General features: G+C 46.6%; 2 protein-coding genes across 3 annotated transcripts; one reads left to right on the top strand and one right to left on the bottom strand.

Moving 5' to 3' along the window:
* Positions 1-899: 899 nt before the first annotated feature.
* On the top strand, positions 900-4,001 carry LOC123097977 (uncharacterized TPR repeat-containing protein At1g05150). Its single transcript, XM_044519840.1, has one exon. It carries the CDS (start codon positions 1,219-1,221, stop codon positions 3,745-3,747), a length of 2,529 nt encoding a protein of 842 aa, XP_044375775.1. The 5' UTR covers positions 900-1,218; the 3' UTR covers positions 3,748-4,001.
* A 3,336-nt stretch (positions 4,002-7,337) lies between these two features.
* LOC123097976 (ASC1-like protein 3) lies at positions 7,338-12,009 on the bottom strand. 2 transcript variants are annotated; one of them, XM_044519838.1, is made up of 6 exons: positions 11,531-12,006; positions 10,637-10,845; positions 9,414-9,569; positions 8,576-8,761; positions 8,305-8,488; positions 7,338-7,814 (listed from the first exon to the last, which is right to left on the bottom strand). In XM_044519838.1, exons 1-5 carry the CDS (start codon positions 11,633-11,635, stop codon positions 8,341-8,343), a joined length of 804 nt encoding a protein of 267 aa, XP_044375773.1. In that variant the 5' UTR covers positions 11,636-12,006; the 3' UTR covers positions 7,338-7,814; positions 8,305-8,340. The 2 variants fall into 2 exon arrangements, with proteins under 2 accessions (XP_044375773.1, XP_044375774.1); XM_044519839.1 differs by lacking the exon at positions 7,338-7,814 and having other exon boundaries at positions 8,033-8,488; positions 11,531-12,009.
* Between the last annotated feature and the right edge of the window lie 6,960 nt (positions 12,010-18,969).

Below are 18,969 nucleotides of genomic sequence, written 5' to 3'. Positions count from 1 at the left end.
GAGCTGCCGGCCTCCGCGTCGTGCTGGCCACGCTTGCGCGGCGGGGACCCCATGTCCACGGCCTTTTCCCGACATGGTTGCGCTCGCTTGAGCTACAAAAAAGACGGCGACGAAGGTGAAAAAGAAAGTGGCGGAGGGGAAGAGGAACATGGCGGATCTATTGCGAGACGGTAGACTTAAACCTCTCCCTCCCCGTACATATAGCGGCTGGAGGGGCGGTTTGCAGGCCGCCCGTATAAATTTTACGGGCCGCTGCAAATTTGTCAGACCTGTTCTAGCCCGTAAAGGCCCGAATATGCTATAACGCCGGAAATATAAGGGTTGGTGGCGGGATAGAGATGCTCTAAGGTGGTACACTGTTGGTTCACATGGCCTAATATCTTCCTAGAAATGCAACGAAAATGTAGTGTAAACAGGTTTTGTCTAGGGCGCATCTAGATATATGCCTTAATTATTGCATATCTAAGTGACACAAGCAAGCATAGAAAGGAAAAAAGAAAAAAAAAAGGAAATATCCACATGAATCTTCGCGTAAGATCAATGATACAGGACTTGGATGTGCAATGGCACATCTAGATGCACTTTAGCAAAACTGAAACAATAAACCTATAAACATTGGCGATCTTGTTTTGAAGGATCAAAATACAAATTGACGGTCCCCGACGACAAGAAGGCTGGCGGGGGCGGACCTACCAACCAGTTCACTCCTGCTGACCGCGGTACCAGCAGCACGACCGGCCGAGGACCGCCACCAGCAGCAGCAGGCCACTGCAACCGCAAAACATAACGGTGCGAGACAGCGAGGGCGCGCGACCGAGCGTGACGAGGTCTCCAACGCCTCAACGTGCGCGCCCACACATACATGCGGCTCCAAAGCCTTGCAATCTTGACCAGTGCCGGCCGGACGGACGGAGCGCCCTATCCACCATGTCCATGTGATCGCGAGGGAACCAGCACCCGCCCTCCCTCGCGAATTCAGCCCTCCAGCTAGCCCAGCCACAAGCCAGGCTGCCACCTCCCCCCCCTCCAACCATCGTCTCCCTCCCTTCCACCTCCACCACACCACGCCCACGCCCACGCCGCACCACAACCGCCGCTCCACCCTGGTCCCACCCCACCCCCGCCTCCCCCCTTCACCTCAAATCCCCCGCCCCCGCGCGTGCCGAATTCGCCGTCGATCGCCGCTCCGCCCCCCCACCCAGCGCGCGGCTTCCCGCGATGGCGCTGTCCGCGTCGGCGGCGTCGGCGGGGAGGGGCGCGCGGGCCGAGAAGGTGCGCAGGATCTTTGAGCGCTTCGACGCCAACGGGGACGGCGGGCTCGACCGGGCCGAGATGGCCAAGCTCGTCGTCGCCGTCAACCCGCGGGTCAAGTTCAGCGACGACCAGATCTCCGCCATCCTCGACGAGGTCTTCCGCACCTACGCAGAGTTCATCCTCCCGGGGGGCCAGGGCCTGTCCCTCACCGGCCTGCTCCGCACCTACGACGACGGCGCCGGGGACGTCGACCGCGACTTCCTCGCGCTCTCCCTGCCCGCCGTCGACTCCGACGCCTCCTCCCCCGAGATCGGGCCCGGGGACGCCGCCGCCTCGCCCTCCCCGACCTCCGGCGCCGCCGTCGCCGCCTCGCTGCTCGACGACCACCTCAGGCCGCTCGGCATCGGCGGCACGGGCCCCTCGTCCAGCTCCCGCGCCGCCGTCGCCGCGCCGGCCTGGGCGACCTCGCCCAGCCACGGGATTGCGTTCGATTCCTCCTGGGCGCTCCTCGACGACCTGGAGATACTCGTCAAGCGCCTCCGCTCCAAGCAGCTGCGGAAGACCTCCTCCATCGACACCAGCGGGGGCGGCAGCAATCTCGACTCCTTCTCCGAGGCCGGCTGGTCCAGGGAGATCTCCGCCTCCGCCGATTCGGGTTTGGCGTCCGCGCCGTGGGACGAGACGAGCCGGGACTACCTCACCTTCGTCAAGGAGCTCGCTGTTCTCCGCACGCGCGCGGACGCCTCCCGCTCGCGCGAGGAGGCCTTCGACAACCACATGGTCATCGGCCGGGCGCTCTCCGAGCACCGCCTCTTCCGAGACGCCCTTGCCAGCTTCCGCCGTGGCTGCGAGCTTCAGCCCACCGACGTCCGCCCGCACTTCCGCGCTGGTAACTGCCTCTACGCCCTGGGCCGCCACGCCGAGGCCAAGGAGGAGTTCCTCCTTGCCCTCGAGGCGGCAGAGGCAGGTAACTCCCAGTCCGCGGACATTCTCCCACAGATCCATGTCAACCTTGGTATTGCAATGGAGGCTGAGGGGATGGTACTTGGTGCCTGCGAGCACTATCGAGAGGCTGCCATACTGTGCCCATCCCATGCCCGCGCGCTGAAGCTCCTTGGGAGTGCACTCTTTGGTGTTGGGGAATACCGTGCAGCCGAGAAGGCACTGGAGGAGGCCATCTTCCTGAAGCCAGACTATGCTGATGCGCACTGTGATCTTGGGTCAGCCTTGCATGCAGTAGGGGATGATGACCGTGCAGTTCAGGAGTTCCAGAAAGCAATTGATCTTAAACCTGGGCATGTTGATGCCTTATACAATCTTGGTGGATTGAACATGGACGCATGCCGATTTGTGCGAGCTGCGGAGATGTATACTCGTGTGCTGAGCATCCGACCAAACCATTGGCGTGCTCAGCTAAACAAGGCAGTTGCTTTGCTTGGGCAGGGAGAGTCCGAGGAGGCCAAGAAGGCACTCAAGGAAGCATTTAAGATGACACAAAGGGTGGAGGTGTATGATGCCATCTCACATCTGAAGACACTGCAGAAAAAGAAGCCAAAGCCTTCAAAAGGAAAACATGATGCTCAAGGAGAGGAAGCCTTTGTTATTGTAGAAGCATCCAAGTTCAAGAGGGTTGGAAGTAAGACCACACTGCGGCAGGATTTGGCCAATGCCCTTGATATAAGGGCCTTCGAGAGGACGACAAAGCTTGGCCACTGTGATGCTGAGCTTCTGAGGAAAGAGATGAATGAGACTGATGTCCCCGTATCCTACTCAGGCACTGGCATCCCAGAGAAGTCGATCAGGAAAGCAGCTCTTGAGGTTATTCTTCGCAGGCTCCTATCTTTCCTCAAGCCAGATACCTTCCAGGGTGCTGTCAAGGCAATGAACGAAAGAATTCTCTCGGTCCTTGATGCGTCTGGCTCTGGCCGCGTTGATCTTGGGATGTTCTTTGCTATCATTGCTCCAATCTGTTCTGGTCCTGTGGATAGGCGCAAGCGTGTCGTCTTCGATGCACTCCTTTGGCGTCCTGCAAGCGAAGGTGGCAGGGGCCAGATCAGGAGGAGTGACGCGCTAAGTTACATTAAACTTCTCCGTGCCGTTTACATACCAACCCATGGGGCTAGCGACATGCTTGAAATGCATGGGGAGTCTGACCCTACCATGGTATCGTACACAGAGTTCCTTGAGATGTTCAATGATCCTGATTGGGGTTTTGGAATTCTAACCACACTGGTGAAGCTTGAAGACAGTGATCATGTTCGCCACGGCAGCCACACCTGCTCCGTATGCAGATATCCTATCATCGGTTCACGGTTCATGGAAACAAAACACTCCTTTAGCTTGTGTAACCGGTGCTACAGTGAAGGGAAGGTTCCATCAGCCTTCAAGTTGGAGGAGTACAGGTTCAAAGAATACAGCAACGAGTCGGAGGCTCTTATAGACAAGTGCATGTGCTTTAACTTGAATTCTAAGAAGCTGGAAGCTGATGCTTGATTGTTCAAGCATCGGCGTTGAGTTGTTGAGCATGAATCTGTGTATGCCCTTTGTAGTTGTGAAGATGCCTAGTTAGCTCTCCTGCCCGCCCTCTTGTAAACTAAGGTGCTGTTCTTTTTGGAGTTCGCCAAATGTGTTCCAACCCTAAGCTGTCAGCTATTCTTCGTTCCAAGTGTATGGGAGCAAAAGCATGTGAACTCCAAATACACTCCTGTAACCACGTCCCAAATCAATGCCACCAAGGCTTTGAAGTATTTCTGAGCCGGATGTGTTGTTCAGACCAAACAGTTTTGGTTGCGCTGTCGTACTATTTTTGTTGGCATTTTAGGTTTCAGGTATGTAGTATTTTTGAAGGTGTGGTTCCAGGGGCATAACGAAACACCAATATCTATGTTGTTTCTTTTCAACTGCTTTTCTTGGCCGATCTTAACTAGAAGCTTCTTCTCTAATCTTGGTCACAGTGGTAGTGGTTGCTCCCATCATTTCTCTACATCATTCGCATGACAGGTGAGTCCACTCAGTGACCCAAATTTCTGAATCATTTTCGGATGGCTGTTGCAGATTTCTGCCGCTCTAACTGTGGTTCACATGTTTTAATCAAATGGTTGGCTTAGCTTGCTCGTGCAGGCTATTCTTTTTGCGGGAAAAACTTCTGATCTATTCATCATCTGTTAGGGCAGTACAAAGAATAGTAGACGTAAAATTTAAATCTAGATCCTTAGACCATCTAGTGACGACTATAAGCACTGAAGCGAGCAAAGGCGCGCCACCGTTATTGCCCCTCGCTCATTGGAGCCGAGCAAACCTTGTTGTAGTATACTCTCACACCCCTAGATAGATACCTAGGGCCTCTGTATCTAATCTCCGCCGTGTTTCTTTACTTCTTTCAGTGTTTCCTCCAGCTATTTTCAGTTCTTGCTTCGGTGTCCCAAGCTACTGCTAGAGTGCTGAATAACTCGATGCTCTTGTTTCGTGGTACTATGCGACTGTCATTTTTCCAGAACGTGGATTCATCGCTGGTATTCAGTTGCTCCCTTCTTCAGTCTGTAGTGGCTGTTGCTCAACTAAAGGTTCTTGCTCTTTATGCTTTGTTTAGGTTTCGCCGTCCCATGCTGATGCTGTGCAGGTCCATGAAATCCAGCATGTGCGACCCACTTCCAGGGACTCTTTCCGCTCTTTTTCTTTGTCGGCTTTTTTTTTGTGCCTTATTTTTTCCCTGTGACCATTGGCAGAGCTACACGGTGCGGCAGCCCGAAGACAGGCAGCGTGACGCGCTCGGGTGGCGCCTGGCGGGAAGGAATGCGTATTTTTACCTTTTTTTTATTTACAAATCGATCCTTTGTCCACTTGAATTGGCCAAATGGCCCTAAATAGTACGTAAATCCTATTGCCAATTTGTCGTGGCAAAATGTTCTCTGAGCGCCACGTGTCTCTTTCACCCAATTTCCGTCTCGATCATGCTAACGAGTGGAAAGAACTAAGAGCAACTCTAGCGGAGTTGTTGTATGCCCCGACGACTATAATAATTGCCAATACGGTGATTTTGACCTAAAATGGCACACCATGATCGCTATAATTTATGGAGTTCGCTCAAATAAGAAGATTGTGGAGGCCCCGTTTGAAGCTCGCTCCATATCCAATCACCAGCTTGGGAGGAAAGCTCGCTCCATATCCAATCACCAGCTTGGGAGGAAAGCTCGCTCCATATCCAATCACCAGCTTGGGAGGAAACTTTCAGCTTCTTCCTTCTTTGGCCAACGCCGGGATTTTACAGAGCGCCCGACAGGCAAACACACCACCGCGAAGAGTAATCACCATCAAGTGGGTTGACGAGATAGCTAACCACCCGCCCATCGATGGTGTACCCTTTCACCTTGAATTCCTGAGGCGCCCGTTTGGATGGCCGCCACGCAACCCAGCTATAAAATACCAGTGCCAACACGTCCCCATCATCAAAACCCTAGCTGCCAGCTCCCCTTTCTCGCCGTCTCCTTCCCTAGCCATCTCCTCCCCTCTCCGCCATAATGCGGACGCACCGGAGGGGTGTAACCCATTGGCTAAACCGTTTGTCCCAGTTGTGGCACACTGACAGTGCAAACTCCCCCATGACGCACTAGCTGCGGCAACCGATGATTCCTCCGACTACGACACGCATGGCGATCCATCCTCCCGTGACAAAATATATTGTCTCCCATGGCAGCGGAAGGCATCGATCTGGCACCTTGAATGCCATCATACACATCAACGAGGTCGTTCCCATCGAAACCGCTGCCCCGTCGCCTCCGAGTCCCCGGTCGCCATCGTGTTGTGGCTCTGTGCCCTCAAAGCTCGCAACGAGAGCACAATTCTACCCTGCAACCACCGATAAGGAGCAACAACAACTCGCGACTGCCGCTCGTGAGTCTGACCCCTATGCCTACCTTGACAATCTCTCAGGGGAGGTCGATGGCAATGTTGAATCGTGACATTGCATACTATGAAAATGTCATCGAATGGCATTCCAGTGGCTAATTATATGTAATGCGACACATTGTGCCCACTAAATATAGTTGTTATTAAGTTACTGTGCTGATACATGTGTTTGGTTAGATTCAATTGAGAATAAATTGCCCCTACAAAATTGAAGATGACAAAAAAAAATTTACGGAGGCAACTGTTTTGGCAATTTCATGTTTGCTTACAAGTCCAATAGCCTCCAAATCCGTATGGAGCGGCGACCCCACTATGGTGACTCTGCTAAAGTTGCTCTACAAAAGAGCAAGATAAGAAAATGAAGATGCCTCTACTATTAAACTTTGGCAAAAATAACATGATATTCAAGACACAACCAATCATGAAATATCGGGTTTGGTAACATATATGTAGCACCAAGTTGTCCGAAAATGCCAAATGGAGACCGAGCTCCATGAAGGCCTTAATTCGGAAACTTCAAAATTCAGACTTTTTAGTTTCATAAAATTTACCTAGAGACGTAATGTACATGTGTGTAAATTTCCAGGTCAAAATACATTAAAATGAGAGCTAAAAAAATATGTGGCTTCTTAGAATATGTATTATCCATCGTCCATGATTTTTTATGTGCAACTCACAATTCAAGGTATTTCATCCCAAAATTTTACGCACATACCACATTACATCCTTGTATACATGTGTATTTTTTTCCATAATGTTTTGAAACTGCAAAGTTTGAATTTTGAAACTTCCAAAATTAAGGCCTCCATGGAGCTCGGTCTCCAAAATGCCCTAGTTGTCACACAAGAGACAAACTGCTCTTGGTTGCTGTACTCCAAGCTCCTTCAACACAGTTTAGACCTAGATAACTATAGCCTTCTTACAAGGGGATCCGTCTTACAAGCACTTAACGAAATCAAGTTAGAGTGAAGAAATATAGCAAACCCACCCGTAGATTTTTGCTCATCTAGACATCCTGCCCTGTCAGCATCTGAAATTGCAATCACCAGAACAAAGCTTGACATGTCTATGCGGATCCCTAACTCCCTAGTATTTCTAATGTAGATCTCAGAACTCTCTTAACAACACGGCCATGTACATTATAAACCAATGCAGATGCCATCGTAGTCACACATAGATAAGGAGACAAACCAATGCCGTCAAAAAGTTATAACTAGCAGCATGAGACACTTGGTACATCAGGTGTGAGATTTCTAAGCTCCTGATAAAAAAAATCAACTTATTCCCATGAATTAGAACTAAACCTACTCACAGTCACAGTATACCAGACATGGTAGAGAGGAGTTTCTAAGCTCTGTGGATAAGCCACAGAAAACGACCTCTTAAGCCTTTTCTACTAACAAGGAAAGATGAACCAAAAATTATGAAGGGACCTTCAAGTAAGGTTGCTAGCTATACCCGGTATATATAGAACCTGCTCTGTTTCTTGGTCTAGCAATATTTGATATCATAAGGTAATATACAGAGATGAAACTTTCTTAGCACAAGCTTGCCGACCAACACAATCTACTGGTGTAAGTACAGGGCAAGGTACCAGCAAAGAAATGGCCCGTCACAATTGTCAAAGAACCACCCCCATCAATCATCATCCGAATCTGCATTGTGAAGAAATTCATCAACTTAAATGATTACAGCTAACAAAAACCTGGGTTAATACAGTTTCTGGTGCAATTCAAATCTTTATAACTGATAATGATGGAAGGGGGTCTCCCAAGCAATGCATCGGAGCCGGTTACCATTAGCCAATCTGATCAATGTGTGATATTATGACTGCACTATTCATGCAACTAGTCAAAATTGAAATGTGTGGTTCATTATTTCATTATGTATGTCATATGGGTCTCCCCTACTGATTCCCCTCTCCTTTCATTTCGAAATGCACAGTTTCCTGTTTCATGTAGGAATTGCCGACAAAGTTAAGCCTGTATTATCTGGAAGAGAAGGGGGGAATCCAAATTTCACACAAAAAAGGTATGTAGATATCCTAATACCATCTGTGAGTTCGTAAAAAAAAACCAGACAGGCTGAAAAAGGATGAATGCAAATCAAACAACAAGTGATTGCAGCAAAGAAATAAAACCTTACCAGATCGAACATCCTCTCCGACTTTTCCTTTATTATTCAATTCAATTGTTTCATTATCATTAAAAATATGAGTTTCCCCCAATATACATGAAACACAAGTAATGTGAGAAGCATTGTGTTGAAAACGTAGTACAAGGTCGTTGGGAACCTATCCAGCTTCCTCAAGGATATGATAGACTGGTAGCTGGCATTGCAAGAACAAGAACAGTGAGTTTCAACCTTTGGAAGTAAAAGGAATACAAGAAATTATGTACCAAAGTAGCAAACAAACCTTGAGGTTTTGATTATCCAAAATGGGAAGTAAATCAGACGCAGCAGGAGCCAAGAGAGAGCAAAAAGCCCAAAAAATAAGCTAGCCCCTAGTTCTTTTTCAGTGTACTTGCACAATTTGGCAGTTTCAAGGAACACGTCACTCGCGTCATGCAACGCAAGAATGATTGTCCCAATTCGAAAAAATCTGTAGAAATGTAACTTTAGTTGCCTTAGAGCTGTGTTGCAATTTTGATCTTAGCTATAAAAGTCTACTATATCCTATGAATGATCATAATCAACAGAAAGAAGTAAAAAGAAATGAATGCCTCTATAGTACAATGATTTTCAGAATATATATGTATTGTGACATTACATAGCCATGCTGCATGAAAAAAAGTGAAATTACAAGAAGGGAGTGCAGTACCCTTTGCTCTAATGAAGCACAATGATTTTCAGAAATATCTATGTACGGTTACATGACATGGCCATGCTGCAGGGACAAAAGGCCAAATTAAGCACTGCTTACTAGAACATTCAGATCAATCAACAGCAAGAGTTAAATCGATCTATTATTGCCATTATAAATTCTGCTTTCCAATTTATATATTTTCATACATGATCATATTTGTTTATCAAATCAAACAAGTAGGTAACTAGAAAGATCTAGAGAATTGCCAAGCTTCAGTGCACACTGCAAAGTCATTGGATTCCAGCGTAAGTGATTGGTAATTGGTGGTTTTTTGATGCATAATGACTAACTGACCATAAATAGGACACATCAGAATATAACAGAAGTCCGTTCCCATACAATTGCAATCCAGAAAATACACAATTAAAGAGGCTCAAGAAATATTTACCCAGTCAGAAATGAATATCCAATAAGAACAGATGTTACTACATGATGAGACATCATTACAGCAAAATCTTTTCTGCGGGTTTCCCAAGCAATGAGAGCAAAAATGCTGTAGATATAAAATCCACACTGGCACATGTAGAAAAGTCTCAATGAGGACCTGAGATACAGAGGTCAATATATATTAGAGAAAAGAACAAAATATCACTTCACTCAAAGAATAGGTTAAATGGTTCCAAACAAATATGCCCGGGAGTGTTTCAGAGTTCCTATTAACATATCTAAAATCTATAAAATCTGAGCCATTTGTTTTGTGTGATAATGAGCACGGCAATTGGTGTTCTGAGCATTATGTCATCAAACAACAAACAAAGAACGGCATCGTGAGTATGCATCTTCCCCTCTAAATGGAAGGTCACGCGAGATAAACCTTACCCCTCACATTTCCTAGAAAAGCTAAGACTAAGTAGAAGGATGGGAGAACAATAATTTATCATGGTTATAGTTGGTAAAGGTTAAATGAAGCAGGATTCCTTTATCAAGGTAAGAAAGCAATTACAAGATCACATGTAAAAATTTAAAGTGAAAATGGGTACAGTAAAGTATGTGGTCGCTGGATAATAGATTCTTTGCAACTTTTATGCATGCCCCCAAAAGTCAGTTATTTCAAGTTATTGTAGATAGAGTTTAGGGGACTCTCTATGAGACAGTAACAGACCATATGCAACAAATGGTGTACGAATCTACCTAACTTTCTTGACTATAAATAAAGTTATCAACAATATATAAATAATGTCAATGTATGAAAAGTACGAAATGTGCATAAATATTTCCTCCAAGTGCCAGTACAAGATAATGGTACAGTACCAACACCCTGAAGGGTGTACAAAACAGTGTGCTAATACTCGTGAAGGAGAGGATACATAAAAATGTTTTGAACATAGGCAACCTTATCATGTTAGCTTAATAGCAAGGTAAGCGAGTTTATGTTTTTTTTACATATATCAAATTACGAGATAATTAAATATTTCATGATCTTAAATGATCTGGAATATTCTGAAATTCATACTTTCGAGTACATTTAGAAGTTAATTTATTGCAATAACAATAAGTTCTTTCTCTTCAACTTTAAAGAAATTGAAGAGACCATGTATCAGGGCAAAAAGCTCATGCAACACCAGTATACCCTATATTTAAGAAAATTATAGAAGTATACTTGGCACTCACGGGATGGGTTGATTTGGCCAGCCATCGAAGTATTGCATTGTATCCAACGACCATGGTTCCTGCTTTATTATCAATAGGACCCATGCCTGAACAGAAGCATAGTATGTCAGCTTCCAAGTAGACTCTGAGAACTTGACAATCTTTGCTTGCCTGGCCTCATCATTCATCAACTTAGAAGCCTTGCTAGTGAAAAGGTAAACTGCCAACGGCTGAAATGACAACATATACAAACAGCCAAACATCAGATGTGAAGGTTAAACTGACGAATATTCAGTGATGTAAAATAAAGTTCATGGTAAAATTTCAGAAAATTTGGACAGAAGCGAATAAACATATACTGCATAATTAAAGCAGAGATAACCTAGGGGCCTATTGAGACAGATTTATAGAACAAATAGAGCAATTATATTATTCAGTAGTCTGAAGCATCATGTAAATAACTTCAGACTGTATATGGATTTTACAGTGGCTTCGAAATCGAAGATAATAATCAAGTGCAGTGGTGTATCATGTAGGAATTGTTGGTACATGACATGATAATGCTCACTACAGTACAGAGTACATGGAACACCAGAAGGCATGAGAACAGACAAGCAAGCTCAGCTTAATAACTGCAGTAGTACAGGCACAGGAGTCCTAGACAGCATCCATCAGTAAGGCGGCAATTAATGAGCAGTTTCCATTCGGGGCACAGTCGGCGGGGCGTTGCATCACATGGGCACGGACGGTTAGTCAGATTAGCCGGATCACATTGATCGGTTACGAATTCGGCAGCAACACCAGCGAGCATTGAGCAGCAGTACGAAGAGCACACGTGGGGCGAGAGATCTCGCGGAACCCAGCGCGAATCTGGGGCGGGAAGAGGCGGCGGCGGCGGAGGAGCTGGCTCCGTACCTTGTACAGTAGGCGGTCGAGAACGAAGCGGGCGCAGAAGAAGCCGAGGGAAAAGAGCAGCGTCATGGGGAGGACGGACGCGGCGTCCGGGCCGCGGATCGCCATCGCCGGCCTCGACGGCGCCACCACCAGCAACAGCGGCAGCAGCAGCACCGCACGGCGGCGCCCCCAGCCGGGCAGCCCGCGCACGCGGATAATGTGAAGGGGGTGGACTGGGTTAGGGAGCAGGCGGTTGAGGGGGGAGCGAGAGGCCCAGGCGGACGGACGGACGGGCACGCACTGCTCCTTCCCTCTGTATTTCTACTGCTGCTGCTCGCGCAGCCGCGGCGCAGGTGGGAGGAGGCGGGCACGAGCAAGGGAGGAGGGCAGCAGGACGATGCGCGCGAGGGACGACGGCGGGCGGGGTGTGGGATCTCTGGACTCTGACGTCTCTGCCTCTGCTCACCCTAGAATTTCGTTGTCTTTTGTTTATTTAAGTGTCCGGTCGTACGAGTATTTGTGATTTAACTAGGGCTCCTCCTGGACTAATTAAGACTCCAGTCTTGAATTGATTTTTTTTAGGATCAGTCTTGAATTGATGGGAGGCCTCGTGCCTCCTGACACCTCTCCAAAGAATGTTTGGGCTGATGGTTTGTTCCGCTTTCGCCACCCCTCCTTGGCTTGTACGCGAACCTATGTCCCCTAAAAGAAAAAACGAATTTATGTCCAAATGCATACATGCGGGGAAATATCACGTGCTCCCATCCTTGTGGTTTTCTTCATGCTTAATTTTAAAATATTGATTTAAAAGTTTCAAAATTCTGAAAAAATGTTCACAAGGAATGAGACTTCAACCTCTAAAAATTTCAGGTCCAAACTCGAAATGTATATTGAGAAACAAAAAAGACAATTTCAAATATGAATAGTGTCAAACGTTGTTTTTGTCTCTTTTTTTACACTAGATTTCCCTTTTTTCATGAACGTCCATTTGGAGTTTTGACAAGTTTTTAGTAGTTGTAGTCAACCTGCCACTGATTTGTCTCTAGAAGTTGGTTCATTTCTTAACATGTGAAAAATGATCCATGTCCTCAACAACGGTGTGACTAGTTTGTTTGTCTAGCCTTCGCCATGTTTTTCCGGCTCACGCTCTTTTTGTTGTGAGCTAGTAGTTTGCGTGCACGGATACATGTCTTCCTTGACCGTTTTATGGCATGCTTGGAGGATTTGAATTCTTATGAGTTCATTTTTATGATCGTTTCTGGAGGATTCCTTCCCCTATAGTTTACAGGGAAATAAATATCCATCTAAATCTATTTGTATTTGGGTGTGATTAGGTCTCAGTTGACTTGACTATAACATGTACACCCTCCGTTTTTAAATATAAGTCTTCTTAGAGATTCCAATAAGGGACTACATACGAAGCAAAATGAGTGAATCTACACTAAAATATGTCTCTATACATCCGTATATAGTTTGTATTGAAATCTCTAAAAGGACTTATATTTAGAAACGAAGGGAGTAAGAAAGAAAAGGAAAAACTGAAAAATTGCACCGATCACCATGTAAGACCCCACATATATAGCATCGACTGAGATGACTGCGATTTAGCAATCCCGTTTGTATTTTTTTCTCTTAACGTGTCAAGCACTCATTGATGCTCATTACCTCATTAAAGGACTTTCAAGGATGTTGGAGTACCCGCCATCCGAGTGAAAGGACATGCGGTGCCCCCATGTGTGGTTTTGGTAATTGATGACATTTTCTATGGACTAATGGTTGCATTGAGTTATATTTGAAGGATTTTTTCATAGGCATTTCCTGAAGTACATGTGTTGGTTTCAAGGAGTTTATGGGTTGACCAAGGTGCTATTAAGGAATTATCCAAAGATTGGTCATGTGAGTGTTGAGCTTATTGCAAGCATTTCTTGAAGAAGAAGATTGTGTGATCATTCATGTTTACCTTCAAGACATCATCCAAACGAAGAGAGTTGGAAAGATTCAAGGTTGATCAAGACTAAGTCAAGAGTGAATCAAGTTGATCAACTCACAAAGCGTAGAAGATGTACTGAGAGGGATCAAGTGATCCCATGATATGGTAAGCATTGTCCATTGTGCTTTGTGTACTAACCCATGGTCTATGTGAGAGTTCTATGTGGGGTTAGGTACGTGTTCATGGGCTTGCGTCAAGAGGAAGATATCACTCAACCCATGGAGAGGATGACATCAAGTGGTGATCGTCATCAAGACTGCCGTGTGCAAGTTCAAGTGGAGCATCACGAAGAGATCAAGTGCTTGAAGCTTGTCGTCCATTGTGGTGACAATGGACTTGTGAAGATGTGCCGAAGAGTGGCTCACCCATAGTGGACTATGGGGGAGTAACCATCTAGTCTTCATCGAGCCAACACAATCAAGAAAGGTGGTCCAACTTGAGGGAGTCAAGATCGTCATCATCTAGCTCAAGTGGACCATGTTCAAGGCAAAGGTTTGCCCTTGATAGGTTTTCTATTTTACCGGTCTCATGGTGGTAGTTGGGAGACCGGGTTATAGGATCGATAGCCGTACTATCAAGGGGGGCTCTCAAGTGAGTAGCTTGATCATATCGTTCGTCGAGAGCTCAAACCATTGCATCCTTGCATCATGTTTCTTGGTTCTTGTTTGGTTCTCTTTGTGAGTCTTAGAGCTTATGGTCATCTTGATGACAAGCTTGAGTTCATCGAAAACGGAGTTTGCATGCGTCTTCTATGATGTTTTCGATGTTGGAGGTTTTACCGGTCATATCCGAGGAAGGGTTCTCACCATTTTCTTTGGGACTTTTCTCATTTGCTTCTTATTGGTATTTCTATCAATATTGTGTTAGCCCTTGTCGCTAGCTTCCCAACAAACTTGGTTTCGTCGAATTCGGAGTCCGTTTGCAGAAGTTGTGTCAGTTTTGGTGTTCTGAAAAGGCTGCAGCGGTACTACCGCGGACAGGAGCGGATGTAATTTTTTACTACCGCTCTTGGGAGCGGTACTACCGCTTGGAGCAGTACTACCGCGGCTACTTCCATGGCTACTTCCGCTCGGGACCAAAAACTCGTCACAAGTCCAGCGGTGGTAGGCACGGATGTAATTTTTTAGTATCGCTCGCAAGCAGTAGTACCGCTACCCCTAGCGGTAGTACCGTGAGGTCAAGAGATACCACCGCTCCGATGGTTCTTCTGGCTTTTTTGCCTCCTCGCTGTTGTGTTTCAAAGGGCTACTACCGCCCTAGCGGTAGTACCGCTCCTTGGAGCGGTAGTACCGCTCGGTGCGGGCTGTGACCATAACGGTTGGATTTTTCCCCACCTATAAAAGGGGGTCTTCTTCTCCAATGAACCTTATCCTTTGAGCTCGTGTTCTTCCCCCATTGTTGACCTTCTTTGAGCTTGCTAACTCTCAATCCCTCCATGGATTCTTGCTAGTTTTTGAGGGAAAAGAGAGAGGAGATCTAGATCCACATTTCCACCAATCACTTTCTCCTCTATGTGAGGGGAACCCCTTGGATCCAGATCTTGGAGTTCTTGGAGTTCTCCTTCTTGTTCTTCCTCTCATTTTCCTCCCTAGCATTAGTTGCTTCGGTGGGATTTGAGAGAGAAAGACTTGGGCACTCCGTGTGCCCTTGCCATTGCATTTGGTGCATCGGTTTGAGTTCTCCACGGTGATACGTGGAAGTTACAAGTTGAGAAGCTTATTACTCTTGGGTGCTTGGTACCCTTGAGCTTGTTCCTCTTGGGTGCTTGGGTGCTTGGGAGCCCTAGACGGTTGGTGGTGTTCGGAGCTCAATCATTGTGGTGTAAAGCTCCGAGCAAGCGTCGGGGTCTCCAATTAGGTTGTGGAGATCGCCCCGAGCAATTTGACGGGTTCCGGTGACCGCCCCCAAGGGTTGCCAACATGTACGGGTTCGGTGACCGCCCCCAAGGGTTGCCATTTGTACGGGTTCGGTGACCGCCCTCAAGGGTCCCTTAGTGGAATCATGGCATCTTGCATTGTGCGAGGGCGTGAGGAGATTACGGTGGCCCTAGTGGCTTCTTGGGGAGCATTGTGCCTCCACACCGCTCCAATGGAGATTAGCATCCGCAAGGGTGTGAACTTCGGGATACATCGTCGTCTCCGCGTGCCTCGGTTATCTCTTACCCGAGCCCTTTACTTATGCACTTTACTTTGTGATAGCCATATTGTTTCTTGTCATATATCTTGCTATCACCTAAGTAGTTTTTCTTGCTTAGCATAAGTTGTTGGTGCACATAGGTGAGCCTAGTTGTTGTAGGTTTTGTGCTTGACAAATTAACCGCTAGGTTTATTCCGCATTTGTTCAAGCCTCAACCGTAATTATTTTAAAGCGCCTATTCACCCCCGTCTAGGCGACATCCACGATTTCTCCATTTGGTATCAGAGCCTCGTCTCTCTTTGTTAGGCTTAACCGCCTAGAGAGTAAAGATGTCGACTAGGGGATTAGGATTCTGTGACACACTTAGTTTCGATGGCACAAATTTTGATGTTTGGGTAATTCGCATGCTTAATCTCTTTAGGGTCATGGACCCAAATTTAGAGCGAATTGTAGATATGGGTTTTTCTCCTCCAAAAGATCCCCAAAGATTATCTTTAGAGGATGAGAAAAACTCTTATCTCAATGCTCAAGCTTCTAATATGCTTTTCGATGCTTTGAGCAATGTAGTTATATTTCAACTCATGCCTTTCCGGGATGCTCATGAGTTGTGGACAAAGCTTCAAGATAAATATGGCGTGTCCAAGTTTTGTGGGGATGATTGTTCTCCCTCCACCTCCGGTCATGTTGTGTTCTCAACTTCTTCTACTTCACCTGTTGGGGAACGTAGCAGAAATTCAAAATTTTCCTACGTGTCACCAAGATCAATCTAGGAGATGCTAGCAACGAGAGGGGAGGAGTGCATCTACATACCCTTGTAGATCGCGAGCGGAAGCGTTCAAGAGAACGGGGTTGATGGAGTCGTACTCGTCGTGATCCAAATCACCGATGATCCTAGCGCCGAACGGACGGCACCTCCGCGTTCAACACACGTACGGAGCGGGGACGTCTCCTCCTTCTTGATCCAGCAAGGGGGGAGGAGAAGTTGATGGAGATCCAGCAGCACGACGGCGTGGTGGTGGAAGTAGCGGGATCCCGGCAGGGCTTCGCCAAGCGCAAGCGGGGAAGAAGAGGTGTCACGGGAGGGAGGGAGGCGCCAGGGCTTGGGGTGCTGCTCCCATGTGCCTCCCCACTATATATAGAGGTGGAGGGGGCTGGTTTCTTGCCCTCCAAGTCCATTGGGGTGTTGGCAAAGGTGGGGGAAAGAAATCCCATCATTTCCCTTCCCCACCGATTGTTATCCCCCTTTTTTAGGGATCTTGATCTTGTCCCTTCGGGATATGATCTTATTCCTTCTAAGGTGGGATCATGGTGCGCCTTGACCAGGGGTGTGGGGCCTTGCCCCCACTACCCACGTTCATGTGGGTCCCCCCATGCAGGTGGGCCCCACTTCGAAACCTTCTAGAACCTTCCCGGTACAATACCGAGAAATCCCGAACATTTTCCGGTGGCCAAAATAGGACTTCCCATATATAAATCTTTACCTCCGGACCATTCCGGAACTCCTCGTGACGTCCGGGATCTCATCCGGGACTCCGAACGACTTTCGGATTTCCGCATACTAATATCTCTACAACCCTAGCGTCACCGAACCTTAAGTGTGTAGACCCTACGGGTTCGGGAGACATGCAGACATGACCGAGACGACTCTCCGGTCAATAACCAACAGCGGGATCTAGATACCCATGTTGGCTCCCACATGTTCCACGATGATCTCATCGGATGAACCACGATGTCGAGGATTCAATCAATCCCGTATACAATTCCCTTTGTCAATCGGTACATTACTTGCCCGAGATTCGATCGTCGGTATCCCAATACCTTGTTCAATCTCGTTACCGGCAAGTCACTTTACTCGTACCGTAATGCATGATCCCCCAAACACTTGGTCACATTGAGCTCATTATGATGATGCATTACCGAGTGGGCCCAGAGATACCTCTCCGTCATACGGAGTGACAAATCCCAGTCTCGATTCGTGCCAACCCAACAGACACTTTCGGAGATACCTGTAGTGCACCTTTATAGCCACCCAGTTACGTTGTGACGTTTGGTACACCCAAAGCATTCCTATGGTATCCGGGAGTTGCACAATCTCATGGTCTAAGGAAATGATACTTGACATTAGAAAAGCTCTAGCAAACGAACTACGCGATCTTGTGCTATGCTTAGGATTGGGTCTTGTCCATCACGTCATTCTCCTAATGATGTGATCCCGTTATGAATGACATCCAATGTCCATGGTCAGGAAACCATAACCATCTATTGATCAACGAGCTAGTCAACTAGAGGCTTACTAGGGACATGTTGTGGTCTATGTATTCACACATGTATTACGGTTTCCAGTTAATACAATTATAGCATGAACAACAGACAATTATCATGAACAAGGAAATACAATAATAACCATTTTATTATTGCCTCTAGGGCATATTTCCAACATCACCTACATGTGGTTTGCCACAAGGTAATGACATGGTGAGTAGTGGTGTTCATTGCAATGATGATAGTGGGCTTAGTTTTGATAATCCTTCATCACTTTCTTGTTGCGATGCTTCATCTTTGGACTCTAGCACTTCGAGCACTCCAAATGTTTCACATGCTTGTGTTGATAGTCCTTGCATATCATGTACAAATTGCTTGACTAAATATCATAATGATATGCTTGCTATGTCTTGTTGGCATGATAAAAATGCATGTATTTCCTCGAGTTGTTGTGCTAACAATGTAGAGGAAACCCAACACTCCATGGAACAAGATGTGGTCTTGAATGGTGCTTCAAGGGATCCCACATCATCATCTATTGCTTTTTGCCTTATGGCCAAGGCTTCAAAGGTATCTCCCACTTTGAATCCCAATATATCTTGTGATAATATTGATGATGGCAAGAGTGATGATGATGTCGATTATGATGATGTTGCCTCCTTAAAAGTTAAGGGGGAAATAATTTTTAAAGCTCTTCTTAAGAATAAAATTGCTCGTTCCAACTTCATGGAAATCATGTCTATTGCTATTGAGGGCAAGAAATATATTGATGAGTTGGAATCTCGTCTTGAGGAGCATGAGGTCACCATTGATAAAATGGAAGGTCATGAGCATGATTACGCTAATGAGATTGCGGACCTCTCTCAAGCTCTTGAACTTGAACAAACCACCAAGGAATCTCTTGAGGAGACTTTTGCTCTAGAGTTATCTAGAGTGAAGGAATCTCATGATAGAGCTCTTGAGGTGGCCAATGTTTTTGAAACTAAAAATGCTAAGCTTGAAGTTGCTCATGCTAGACTCCTTGAGGATTTTGAGCACCTCGAAAATGGCTCAAGGGTCATCAAGGGTGAGC

Source organism: Triticum aestivum, chromosome 4D (assembly GCF_018294505.1).
Source record: "Triticum aestivum cultivar Chinese Spring chromosome 4D, IWGSC CS RefSeq v2.1, whole genome shotgun sequence".
Classification (NCBI taxonomy): domain Eukaryota; kingdom Viridiplantae; phylum Streptophyta; class Magnoliopsida; order Poales; family Poaceae; genus Triticum; species Triticum aestivum.
Note: the sequence above shows the minus strand (reverse complement) of the source record. Positions and strands in the feature narration are given on the sequence as shown.

Bases quoted from the DNA above. Each gene is read 5' to 3' on its own strand.
- LOC123097977 (XM_044519840.1), top strand. From the start codon at position 1,219: ATGGCGCTGTCCGCGTCGGCGGCGTCGGCGGGGAGGGGCGCGCGGGCC.
- LOC123097976 (XM_044519839.1), bottom strand. From the start codon at position 11,635: ATGGCGATCCGCGGCCCGGACGCCGCGTCCGTCCTCCCCATGACGCTG. The intron at 9,570-10,636 runs GTGAGTGCCAAG...TCTGTATCTCAG, and splicing joins TGGCCAAATCAACCCATCCC to GTCCTCATTGAGACTTTTCT. The intron at 8,489-8,575 runs GTTTGTTTGCTA...TTGCAATGCCAG, and splicing joins TGGATAATCAAAACCTCAAG to CTACCAGTCTATCATATCCT.